We start from the raw sequence: 13,201 nt of genomic DNA on the forward strand, positions 1-13,201 counted from the left end.
AATTAGATATTCAGACTTTGTAAAAGACTTAATTCACATACAATGCCTCCCAGTACTCACACACATGTGACCCCAAATCCCTTCATCTCTCTGAGCTTTGGCTTCCTCATCTGTGTACCTGACCTTTCTACCTCACCCCATGAGAAACAGGACTCAGTCCGAAAGCCTGTGATATAAACATGTCATATAAACATGGATGATGTGTTGTAAGCATAAGAGGCTGTTTTAATATATGGTATTGAGTATAATTTAGTCTTGAACTGGAGCTTGCCTATTACTCAAAATGGATGAAGATATAGTAAATGACAGTGAAGAAAGCCGCATTCCAACTTCGATGTGAGAAATCGTCTAGGGGAGGGAAGAGACATGGGTTTGCAAAAATGAACGCAGATCACATGCACAAACCGAGTGTCATTATCTCAAACACTTGCAACGGGTTCTCAGCAGGCTCAGGAGGAAGACCTTCATTTTCGAGCTGAGCCCTTTATGCTGCGAGTCCCTATCAATGCGCTGGCACATTTGAATAATAGTCAACCGTACTTGCAGGAGCAGTTAGAGCTTGCTAATGTTTTGAAGTGTCCCTGAAAGCTGATCTCCCATAGGGTGTCATTATCTGTGTCTTTGCTCATTAGATATTAGCTTTCATGATGAAGATGAGAGAAGAAAGGTGGGTGGTATGGAAAGAGGAAGACAAGGTGGAGAAAAAGCAAGAAGGAGGCAGAAAGAAGAAGAAAAACAATGAAAAGAAAGAGAATATGTGACCAAGGAAATAGGAATATTTTTTAAACTTCAAAAGTGACGATAAAAACTAGTGCCTTCATTTCTCTGGTGAATTCCTCGGGTGGGAGTCTGAACCCTGAGTGGTTTGGGAGGAAATTTTATTGAGGGTGGTCAGAAATCCCCCGCTGCTATTCAGGATAAAATCAGGTTTTCCCATGTTCCCGCAGCAATAGCCCCACCAAAACATTCAAATGAAGAAGGAGTATCAAATGGCTTTGCAGGAAATTCAGAATTTTTTCCAGTTGAACAGAGGGCTGTTATAGGAGCTCATTTTGTTTCTGCACAGAACCAATTAGATGTTATGGCTAAATATATAAAGAATATTGATGTGGTTTTTTCCAAATGATAATCAGTTTTTGGAATTGCCTTTCCCCATAAAGAGCCCAAAAGCCATGCAGGCAAAGGGTGATCTAAAAACCAACAGACTCCATCATGCTGAACCTCAGGGTTCAAGTCTTTAAGGACATTAACAGAACAGGGGAGGTGGGTGATAGAGGTTGCTTGGTGACCTCGAGTGCACGAGGACTCTTCTGGCATTTACTTGCTTTGAAGCCTTGAACAAGTCGCTTAAATTCTCTGAGCCTTAGTTTTTTCAGCTATATATTGGGATTATTTGTTGTTATTGTTGTTTTGTTTTGTTTTGTGGAGCCTAATGCGGGGCTGGAACTCATGACCTTGAGATCAAGATCTAAGTCGAGATTAAGAGTCAGTTGCTTAACTGAGCCACCCACTCACCCTTATAATGGGATTATTAATAATACCTATCTCATAAGATTGTTGGGATGACAAAGAGAGATGACATCAATAAAACCTTCATTAAATGTTAGTTTCTTTCTTGAAGCCTTCGGCAACTAGGGCAAAATAGTGCCTGCCCAAGTGGAGATCTGAATTTGAGGAAGATAGGAACATTACAAATTTCTTAAATGCACAAGATCCTCTGCTCCAAACATGAGATTATCTACATGACCATGTGTCCAGACTACAAACTTGAACAGGCCATATTTTCATAGCCTGTTTCCCTTTCAGAATCTCGCTCTTCTGGCCTCACCAATTGTTTCCAAGATGGTAACCACCTTGCATTGCATCATTCAAAGGGAGCCAGATCCATCAAGACTCTGTACTTGTTGCCCATGCTGAGGGAGTGGCCTTGGAGAGCACACACTTAATTCCCACAGTGTCACCGTGTTCCTCTCTGCTGGTCATCCTTAACTGACAGCGTATACTTCCTAGACACATGTTTCACAATGTCAAATTGCCATCCCCTGGAGGAACATTTAATTTTAGTTTTTGAAAGTTGCTGAGATGCATGATCTGGCTGGACATCACTGTTCAGGAATCAAACACAGACTGCATCTTTGATGTTTTTTAAAAATGGACTCTGATGATGATTTACAAAGATCTGAGCTCAGTCATCAAAGAAGCACAGCCAAGACAAGGGCATAATCTTGCAAGTGACTGTGTTGAATCGTCTAATAAGCACCACCAAGCTAAGCACGATCCCACTTTTGAAAATATTGTGTTATAATTCCTTTCCATAAAATATAGATACTGTGTAGGGTTTTTTTTATTATGTTTTGCTTCACAGCTTTCCTGGCATAGTCATTATTTGTACACATCATTAATGCAGGTATGTCTTTCCAGGAAGGATTATGAGGTTAGAGTATCAACTGTGAATGTAGTTGCTTCTAGGAAATATCTAGAATAGTTTATCTCTCCTCAACCCAAGCCAGATATAAACTTCCACATCTACTTGCGGACTTTAAATGCAGATTTGACAGATCTAAGCTAACAACTATAATAACCAAGAGAACATTCACCATTCTTCCCCCCGTATGGGGGTGGAAAAAAGGCCAGCCATCAAAACGAGGATCTAGAAGAAGACAATGTACAGTCAGATTGTAGCAGAGCATCCAGCCTAAACAAAATGCCCTTCTCCTCTGCCTCACACAATCCAGTAAAGAGCGAGGAACGTCAGGTTATTCTTCTCACCTGCACCCGTGGTGACCCCCGGGTCCTGATACTGTCACTCCTGGACCGTGTGGAAAGGGGAGGCTCAGGATGAAGCAGAGAAGCCTCTGTCTTTGGTCCATATGCACTCCACTGTGCTGATGGAACCAAGAGTTATCATAGAAAACCAGGTTCTGTGTGAATCAGAAAGTTTGGATTCTTTCCTTGGTGGACTGTGACTTCTGAAAATTGTCAGTTGTCTTTCCTTTTTCTTCTGTGAGTTTACAATGTCATGGGATTTGGCAGCAACCTAAAGGGGGCTGACAGCCCAGCATGCATGACTTGTGTGGGGCTGAGCTCGAGTCCTTCTTCATGTTACCATGGTGTGATATTCTTCTGCTTCCTCCTCTTCCAGGAGGAGAATGTGCACCAATGCCAAGGTCACTTATGATACTTTGTGAGAGTGTCCTGACAGTGCCTTCCAGCCTGGCACCGTTCTTGGTCCCCAGTAGGTCCTCATTCAACAATTGTAGAATTGGGGCAAAATACTTATTTCATGCAAACACAATCCTCAACTGTTGATCCTCTGAGCCCTTTGCCATGGCATGGGAGTCCAACTTTTTTTCAGTACAGACTTAGAAGATTTTGCTTTATTTGTCATTTCCCAAGTCAGTGTATTATCTGACAGAAGAAAATCTTGATTATTCAGAAGCACAAATGTGTTCTATGTGCTTCCCTCTTCTGTAAAATGACTATAAGAATAGTACCTATCCCTGGATCATTTTAAGAGTTAAGTAAGTGGAAGCATATGAAGTCACTCATAAAGCACCTTACACAGAATTCGTGCCCAGCAAATGTTTGGTTATGATCACTACTTCCACCTCCCACCAACTTACCCCCGATGCACAGGCTTTGCCACTCCCATTGATCCCCTCACGTTACCGGGTGTTCATCTAGTGTGAGGACCTGGGCTGCCTGCCACCTACACCTCCTCAGTGCCTGTCCCTCTTCTCCTACCGCATATCAACCTCACTACTGAAATACCTCTCACCTCTTTTTTCCTAACTTGGGCACCAAGGTGCTGGCACTCATTGGGGCAGTCAATCTTTTATTTTCCTGGTCAAAACTGCCATATCATGATTAGGTCTCTTATCCCCTTAAAATGTCTGTGTTCTCTATTAAAATTTGCTAGAAACTGACCAGTCCCTACCATTTCTCATACATATCCTGGTGGGACTATGTTTCATCATTTAAAACCTAGGAAGAAGTAGAGAACCCCATGATGATATGGGATGCAGACTTCTCGGGAATAGAGGGACTCCCTGCAGAACAGTACATTTATCCCTGCCTCATTTGGTATTTGGTATCAGATTAAAGGACTTTACAGATGCAAATTATCCACACCAGAGCCATGTCCTATGTGTCCATACTTTGCACTGTTGTGATTATAGTGCATATAAAATTTTATATCCTGCTTTTTGGCATTAAGTTATTTTGAGAATATTTTCTGTACATTGCCTTTGAAGTGCTCTTCTAAAAATATTTGTCTATAGAGATTTTTAATTTTGGGGGGCTACCTATTTTTTCACACTTGTCTCCTCATTGTCCTCTCGTACCCTCAACAATCCCTAATGAATGTTCTTATTTCTTTTCTCCCACAGCCCCTCAAACATGGGAGACTCTACACGTTAGTTTCTGTATCTTCTGTCATTACTTTTCATGTTCTTCCTGGACAATCTCCACACTGTGGGGTCAGCTGAACCATGTCAAACATGTCTCCAGACCCATCTCTCTTATGAGCCCCAGCCTCACACTTGTGGTAGCCCTCAGTTGTCCTTTCTGAATCATCCTCCATCCCTGAAGCTTGAAAGCCCTAAAGCTGAATGCATTTCCTTTTCTCATCCTCATTCTGTAGTTGGTTTTTCCTCTTAGTTAATAGATTGATCCCTGCTGGAATGCTTACCACCAGTTCTGACTCCTCCCCTCCCCAACCTTCATGTAAAGTTACATGTTTCTTGCCCCATCGATTGGGTTTGTCCCCAAACTTGTCATTAAACCTTCACTTTTTCTCCACAATTTACAATCCCCCCTGTACTTATCTACCCCACAGTTTATTCCTAGACCACTGACCTGTTGAATCCATTATAAACCTGAAACCCACCTGTGGCTCCTTGCGGAATAAAATGCAGACTTCTCAGCAGCATATACAAGAGTTTTTGCAACGTGGCTTTGCCTCCTATCTCTGCCCTGCCACACCTGTGAAACCCTAATGCCCAGGACCCATTCAGGGGGCACTCTAGAAGCTATGGGGCTCTGAGGTCCTTGGCTAACTTAAAAGAACACAGAGACTATTGGGTGTTTGAAGGAAATTTAATCATTATGTTGGGCCAGCATCCTCCCAAGTTGTAGGAAACATTCAATTTATGGGTCCAGATGCAGCTGAAAGAGAGGTTTTTCAAAGTTATAATACTTCAGTTGCTTCCTGTTCCTCTCCATTCCCTGGTCTCACTCCCATTATTCATTCAAGCTAGAAAAGAGACAGAGGAAAAGCTCCTGGTGTTATCTACCCAGGGTCCTTATGCTGCTGATTCCCTGTAGTTTACAGCATCACCATAAGTTTAATATTGCTGGCAGAGAACGTCCAGCACATTGATGTCGGTCTCTCCATATTGGCTTTACATCTTAGACCACCGGGTGTGGTCCAGGCCATTTGGACCATTCCATTCCTTGGAATTCCCAGTGCCTAGTAACATGCCTTGATTGCAACAGCCACACAGTAAGTCCTTATCACACTTCTTAAACTTAACTGTTGTGCCTTCATTAACCTTTGCTCAAGGGCATAATCATTTTGACAGCTTTAATTAATTTATTTTTTTAGTTTTTTTAATATATAATTTATTTATTTTTTCAGCATAACAGTATTCATTGTTTTTGCACAACACCCAGTGCTCCATGCAACACGTGCCCTCCCTATTACCCACCACCTGGTGCCAGCTTTAATTTAATACACAATTCGTAATTTGCATTGACAAAACCGTGTACAACCCTTCATTATGATGCAGGTAACAATGAAACAAGATGCTTCAGGTCTACCCAACTCTCCTCTATCTGTTAAAATGATGGCTTCAGAGCATCAAGATGAGTTACCTGAAAATATTGCCAAGGGAAGACCTTAAAGGAGAGTTGAAGAAAGCTCATCATCCATTTCAGACATGGTCACGATTGGATTTACTAAGAAAGAAAGACAAAAGTGAAGGGTGTCCCAGACACAGGGGTCTTTAGGGATAAGGACACTGCCTTATTCATTTCCAAGTCTACTACATGCACAATAAAGGCATGTTCATGCTCAGTGGGGTCTCATCAGGGTGCTATCCACATTTGTTGATATCGCTGTTGAAAATGTACATTAATGAGTCAGTTTGACTTAGGAACTCAATAAACGTGTCTTCCATAGTCACTTGGAGATGTCTAGAAGTTCTTATGGTCTCCTCTGCCCATCCAGAAACTCTTTCTGTAATAGGAGAAAGGAGACATCAAATTGCTACAAAGAGCCATGCGTAAGAGGGCTGGAGTGGATTTTAGGGATTACCAAGTTCAATGTGCCCACTGCAGTCACACGTACATGGATATATTGCTTCCAAGGGTCCTAGGTGCCATTTTCCAGTTGTGAGAATTGGAACAATTCACATGATCTCTGTGAGCCTCAGTCTCTTCACCAGTAAAGTGGGAATATATGATTCCCATCTTGGCCAGTTATTTTGAAAATTACAAGAGAACCACGTGGGCCTTAATAATGTGACTTTTGTTCTTTTTTCTCACTGGAGAGTCAGAATCCAAACCTGCCATTCAGAATGCTACAGTGGGCAGGGTAAGAGGCTGGGCACCATCCTACAAAGGGCTGAACTATGACTGGGCAGACTGAGCTGCGAGGCCTGTACCAGGATTCCAGCTTGAATGGCACCAGTCTGGCCTTTTGAACAGCTGCTTCTTATACAAGGAGATAGATCTTATTCTGGATGTGGGTGGTGCTATGGAGGAACAAGCCAGCTTCCAGGGCACCTGGAAATGAGCACTAAGGCTTCTCAGAGGAGAAGATGCTCTTCAGAGAATGGAGGCTTAGTCACATGGATGACTCTGAACCACGAGATGCAGAGCTCGGAGGCCCAGGAGAGTTGGGAAACAGCCATGGGAGGCGCAGGTAGATAGGGAGGCTGAAGCATATGTTGGGTTTAGAAAGTGAAGGAAAATCTGATCTGTGCTGGCCTTGGGAGCTTCCCACTCGGGTTTGAGGGGACTGGTGAGCCATGAAAGACCTTCAAGCTGAGGAGTGGCATGATAAGGTCTGTGTTTTAGAAATTCTGGAGAGAGAAAGACAGTGTGTGTTCAGTGGGGGTTGGGGGCTGCAAGCAGACAGAGCTGCCGGAAACTGTTCGGGAACCAGAACAGAAAATGCTCGGGAGAGGAGGGCTGCCTGGGTGTGAGCTCCATGAAAGAAGTGGAGGCTACAGACTTAGGGTGGCCTGGCTGTGGAGTGTGGGGAAGAGAAAGGCAGCAAAGAAGAGACCAAGGGTTCTTTGTCTTAGGACTGGCATAAATGGTCCCCAAAGGCCAGGGAACAGAGACTCGGGAGGTGGTACGGAAGCTATGAGTTCTATTGGAGGCCTGTTGAGCTTGAGGGCAGCCTGAGGTCTCCAAATGGAGGTGCTCAGCTGCTGTCTGCGTCAGGAGACCCACTGGCATCCGTGCTGAGGGGACTGGCCCTCCCAATTCCTGTTGGATTCTGACCACCTCCCCTCTCTCTGTTTCCAGTACTTCGTCTTCACCGGGGTGCTTGCCATGGTGACCTGTGCCGTTTTCCTCCGCCTGAACTCTGTCCTGAAGCTGGCTGTGCTGCTGATTATGATCGCCATCTACGCTCTGCTGACCGAGACCATCTATGCGGGCCTCTTTCTGCGCTACGACAACCTGAACCACAGTGGAGAGTAAGTCCTCACCATCACATGCTCGAAAAGGGCTCAACTCCTAGTTGGAAATGGAGCCTTGGGGAAGATGATTGAGGTGGCATCACCAAAACTTGGGGACCATTGGATATTGACTTCTGTTTCTCAGCTCAGGAGCTCTCTGGCTTACAAGTCTAGGCAAAATCCCTTGTTTTCAGTTGTAAAGTTAAGTTGCAAAGACCAAGTAGTAACTAAAGAGTAGCTCCAGTCTCCTTCCTCCAAACCTAATAATTTATGATTCCTTCCAATTTAACAGCTCTGAGATGCATGAGGTCTGATTATAATTTGGCTGTGACAATATTAATAGTAACATTGAACACTTACTATGCTCCTTGCCCTGGATTATTTGTGAAATACAGAAAAGTACAAAAAATAATGTCTCACCCCAGATTTCTTGCAGCAGAGCTGGAAACAAGGTAGAAGAGCCAGCACAACTCCAGCACCGTGAAAGAGAGGGAGAAGAGGTCTGGAGACAACCATAAGCTGACATGGTATTTTTTGGTCTCATCGGTCAGGAGAAGATTGGAAAGAGCCACTCAGGGACACCTGGGTGGCTTAGTTAGTGAAGCACCTGCCTTCAGCTCAGGCCATAATCCTGGGGTCCTGGGATTGAGTCCCACATGGGGCTCCCTGCTCAGCAGGGAACCTGCTTCTCCTTCTGCCTCTGCCTGTGACTCCCCCTGCTTGTGCTCTTTTACTCTCTCAAATAAATAAATAAAATCTTTTAAGAAAAGAAGAAAGAAAGAAAGAAAAAGAAACAGAAAGGAACCACTCAGTTGGAATGTCTCTGGATGGGCAGTGAAGTGAGGAAAGCTGGCTCAGACACAGAAAGGGAGAGAGATTTCTCTCCTGGATCCATCCCTTTCCTGTCTCTCATGAGTCATAGCTCAGTCTCCAGATCAACTTCCTGGTGACAGCCCGTGGTCCTTCACACAGCCCCATGGGGAGGCCAGACCCCACTCCTGCAACACGGAGCTTCACCCGAGCCAGCAGTGGAATAGGCAGTGGCCTCAGGTGTAGGAAGCTTAGAGCTCACTGGGATCATAGTAAGGGGCCCACCAAATGAGAAAAAATACGAGGCAAAGATTGTCCAAAAAAACCTCAGAAAATGTACTGGATACTAATTATATCAACATCTATGAACCAACCCCTGGAAACAACATTAATAATGAGTTGTATTTACTTCTTCATTTTTTAAAGACTTAAAGATTTTTTTAAAGATTTATTTATTTATTGTAAAGAGAGAAAGAGCACAAGGGTGGGAGGGGCCGAGGGAGAGAAAGAATCTCCAGCAGATTCTGTGCTGAGCATTGAGCCCAATGCGGGGCTCTATACCATCACCCTGGAATCACAACCTGAGCCAAAATCAAGAGTCAGAGGTGTAACTGACTATGCTACCCTGGTGCCCTTACTTCTGCATTTTAAAAGGATAAAGTATTTCAGATATTTTGCTATGCTATTTTGCTATGATATTCAGATGGTCTCTCGTCCCCAACATTATTCCCTCCTCAACAACAGCCAATTCTAATGCACTTACTGTGTATCCTTTCCATCCATGTTTTTTATATACATTTAGTGATGTCGGTATTATAAATTGCTTATAAAATTGTTTTGGCGTCATGCAGTATTGGATTTCTTTGATGCATCTAGTTTGATGGCCACAGATGTAATTCTGCAGACTGCTTTCACAATCGGCAGCTGTAATATGTTCCAATTACATAATAGGAACGTACCAAAATATATTTATCATTTGACCTACTAATAGACATTCAGGCTGTTAGTAGTTTTCCTTACTTAAAAAATGCTTCAGTGACCATTGTCGAAAACGTCTCTGGGAACTTATATCTAAAAGCACACTCGCTGGATTGTGAGGTGTTTCTATTTCCCACTTTGTGTAGTACTGCCAAATTGCTCTCCACTCTCGATGCACCCCTCTCAAGGCCATCAGAGCCATCTGGTCAGCTCATGGTCTCTCTCACAATTTCCCTCTCACAAGCAATGGTCCTGTTGCTCCTTGTTCCCACCCCACCCTTGTTAGACTTTCAAAATTCTTGTCACACTCATCGGTGTGAATCTTGTTTTTTCCATTAGTACTTCCTTGATCATGAGCAAGTTTGTGCATTTTTGTTTGTTTATTAACCATTTGGATTTCCTTTTAAGTGAACTGTCAGGTCGTATCCTTTGGCTGGTGTTCTGTTAGGCTCCTTGCCTTTTTCTTACTGTATTTGTGGGGGTTCTTTATAAATTCCAGATGCTAATTTTTTTTTACACGTCAGACACTTTATGTACATGACCCTGTTTGATCTTCACAGCAACCATCCGAAGAAAATGGGCTCGGAAAGGCTAAACAGTTTTCATGGTGCCCATGGCTAGTAACGAACAGATCTGGAGTCAAACGGGGGTTTTCCTGGCTTCAAAGTCCGCCTTTGTCAATACTGCACACACTTCTTCTAAGTTAAGCTGAAGAATCTCTCACGATATGCCCAGGGTTCAAAGAAAGTCAAAACCATTTCAAATTAGGTAAAATAGTTAGTGGCAATAGGTGTGGCCATGGCCAAACAGAGGGGGAAGAGATGTAGGAACAAAATAAGCCACATTTGTGGTGAGAATAAAATTAAACCAACCAGCTCTGGACCTCAGTTTACCTGTCAGTGAAATGGGATAACTGTTCTCTATCCTGGGGCCACGTGAGGCTCTGATGTGCCTGGTACACAGCAGGAGATCCATAGCAGTGCATTCCTAGCCCATCCCTCCTTCTTAGGAGAGAGGTTTATTAGTTCTGAATTCTGTTCCGAGGCCTTCGGGAAGAGTTTGTAGTGAAATTGTAAGTAAGGTTGTGAAGGTGAATCCAATCCCAAGCTCACTTCTGCAAGGTCAGAGTATTTTTCTCAGCTTCTTCCTGATTCAAGGTCAGTTATTGGCAAGTCTTGTATTGACTCACACTTTGCTATCCACAGAACTAAACTAATGAAGATAAGAAGAGCTCTTTCAACCTTCTCGTTCGCTGAGTTATACATTAGCAGATCAGTGGCCACTGTGCGTCCCATTGGCAGCCACAGCCTGCTCATGCTGTCAGGGGTTAGTCAACACTTCAGGAGCTCACCTTGGTTCTGCAGCACTCTGCTGATTGTACCTGGGGGTCAGGTACACCTGTAATGCTGAGTGTGAAGAACCTTCCACTGGCAACCTGGCTGCATCTCCAGCCAGATGGTCCCAGGTACTTTAGACCAGCATCTCCCAGTCTGCTCAGGAGGCCCTCCATGACAACTGCCCACCTCGGCAGATGACTCTGAGTCCAAAACAGGACCCTCGCCCCCAGTATCTTATCAATCTCTGGAGACTCATCTGTCTCAGTATGCCTTGTAAGGAAGCGCTCTATCACAACAGGTGTGAGTACAGGTTTAGGAGTTAAGGCACTTAAGTTCAAACCCCAGCACTCCCAAGGGAATTCATGAAAAGTGACAATTCCTCTGAGCACGGCTTTTCTTATCTGTAAAGTGAGAGTAACAACCCATCCTATGCTGTAGGAGTATCCAGGAGATCAAATGTGATCATGGAAACTTAGCATAAGGCCTGGAACAGAACAAGCACTTGATTGATACTAACATTATCCCACATGCACCCTCCATGCCGTAATGCTGCCGTCCGAGAAAGATCCTCATTCTCATCTCTGGGCTGCTGTCACCTAACTGACCTCCCAGCCTCCACTCTCGATGCATCCCGCCCAAAACCATCAGAGACATCTGGTCAACTCATTATCCTTCTTAAAACCCAGAAGAGGCTCCAAGGCACTTGGGTTACTCAGTCGCATGAGCTTCCGACTCTTGATTTTGGCTCAGGTCATGATCTCAGGGTTGTGAGATCAAGCCCTGCACCAGTCTCTGAACTCAGCTAGGAGTCTGCTTGTGGTTCTCTCTCTTCCTCTGCCTCTCCCTCCCAACCCACCCCCACTCATTCTCTCTTTTTCTCTAAAAATAAACAAATCTTTTTGAAATCCCTTAAGGGGCTCTTTATCACCTCTAAGAAGCTAAAATTCAATCTGCTTCTCAAGGACTCCACATGTCTCCCAGTCCAGCCCCCATGACTCCTCCAGTCTTTCCTCTTGCAGCTCCAAAGACCATCACCGATACATAGTGTTATTACAGACAGGACATATGATCAACACTTAGCAAATGTAGTCATTAGTGTGGGGACAGAATAAAGCATCATTCAAACTGGCTGGCTCATTTTGAGATTCAAAAGGGGAAATGGGAGTAATAGCTAAACTAAGAATTTGGCATCAGATGCACAAATGGCCAGAGCTCTGAACTTGGTGCTTAAGATGTGAAACTGCGTCCTGGCTCTGACAGAAATCAGCTGTGTAACTGGGACAAGTAGCTTCTCCCTGGTCCTTGATGTTAAATGTATAAAATAGAAGCCATGCAAGGAGTATTACATTATCTATTATACATATAGTATGGAATAGAATGGACCCACCCAACTTGCATTGTAAAATATTTAATTACATGGAATTATTCATAATATGTACTAAGTACAGAAGTAGGTTTCAAAAATAATATGAACCATACAGTCCTAAATGTATAAAGATATTTTTTGCATGGAGGAAAAGGGAGGGACACTTAGTTGGCCCCAAAATATTTTTTAAAGATTTATTTATTTATTTATTTTAGAGAGAGAGAAAGAGGGAGAGAGGACAACCTAGGGGAGGGACACAGGGAGACTGAGAGAAATCCTCAAGCAGACTCCCCTGTGTCCAGAACTGAGTGGCTGGATCACAGGAGCCTGAGATCATGACCTGAGCCAAAATCCAGAGTCGGACCCTCAACCGACTGTGCCACCCATGTGCCCCTAGTTGGCTCCAAAACATTGGGGAGGGGAAGCGAACCATAAGAGACTATGGACTCTGCAAAATATTAATAATTGTTTTCACTGGGTGGTAGGCATAAGGACAATTTTTATTTTCTTATTTGTGAATTTGTATTAGCTTCTAAATTTACCACAATTAACATAAATACTTCTGTAATGAGTAACACTCAAATTAAACATTAATTTTTACGAGACATCAGATAAGATGCTCTCTAAAGACTGTTACAGCCCTCGAGAATCAGCACTATTCTACATATGTTTTTACTTAATTATGTGCCTTTCTATTAGCTTAGGGATATGGTTGTATTAATTCCATGATTTTATTACTATAAATAAATTAATTCAAAATGCCCCTGGTTTTATGTCTGTGCCACCCAATATCAAGCAAAGTATTAGAACTTCATTCACATTTTGGTCATTTGACTCTCTTGGAAGTTCTTCAAAGAATCACAGAAGCTACCAGGCAAAAAGAAATTCCTTCTAAACTCAAATCACAGTTCTTTTTGGATGTTCCTTGGCCTGGCTGACTTTCTATGCATACTTTGCAATCTTGACTTCAGCTATAATATTTCCAGGTGAAATAGAGTTTAAAGACTAGGAAACCATTC

The 13,201-nt window shown here is 43.3% G+C and overlaps 1 protein-coding gene across 1 annotated transcript in view; it reads left to right on the top strand.

Moving 5' to 3' along the window:
- ADCY8 (adenylate cyclase 8) overlaps positions 1 to 13,201 on the top strand; it is a 221,859-nt gene that overhangs the window by 174,123 nt on the left and 34,535 nt on the right. The window contains exon 12 of the mRNA XM_045978186.1: positions 7,537 to 7,709. Coding sequence (XP_045834142.1) covers positions 7,537 to 7,709 — 173 coding nt within the window. The remainder of the gene's footprint in view (positions 1 to 7,536; positions 7,710 to 13,201) is intronic.

This window comes from Meles meles, chromosome 1 (genome assembly GCF_922984935.1).
Source record: "Meles meles chromosome 1, mMelMel3.1 paternal haplotype, whole genome shotgun sequence".
Classification (NCBI taxonomy): Eukaryota; Metazoa; Chordata; class Mammalia; order Carnivora; family Mustelidae; genus Meles; species Meles meles.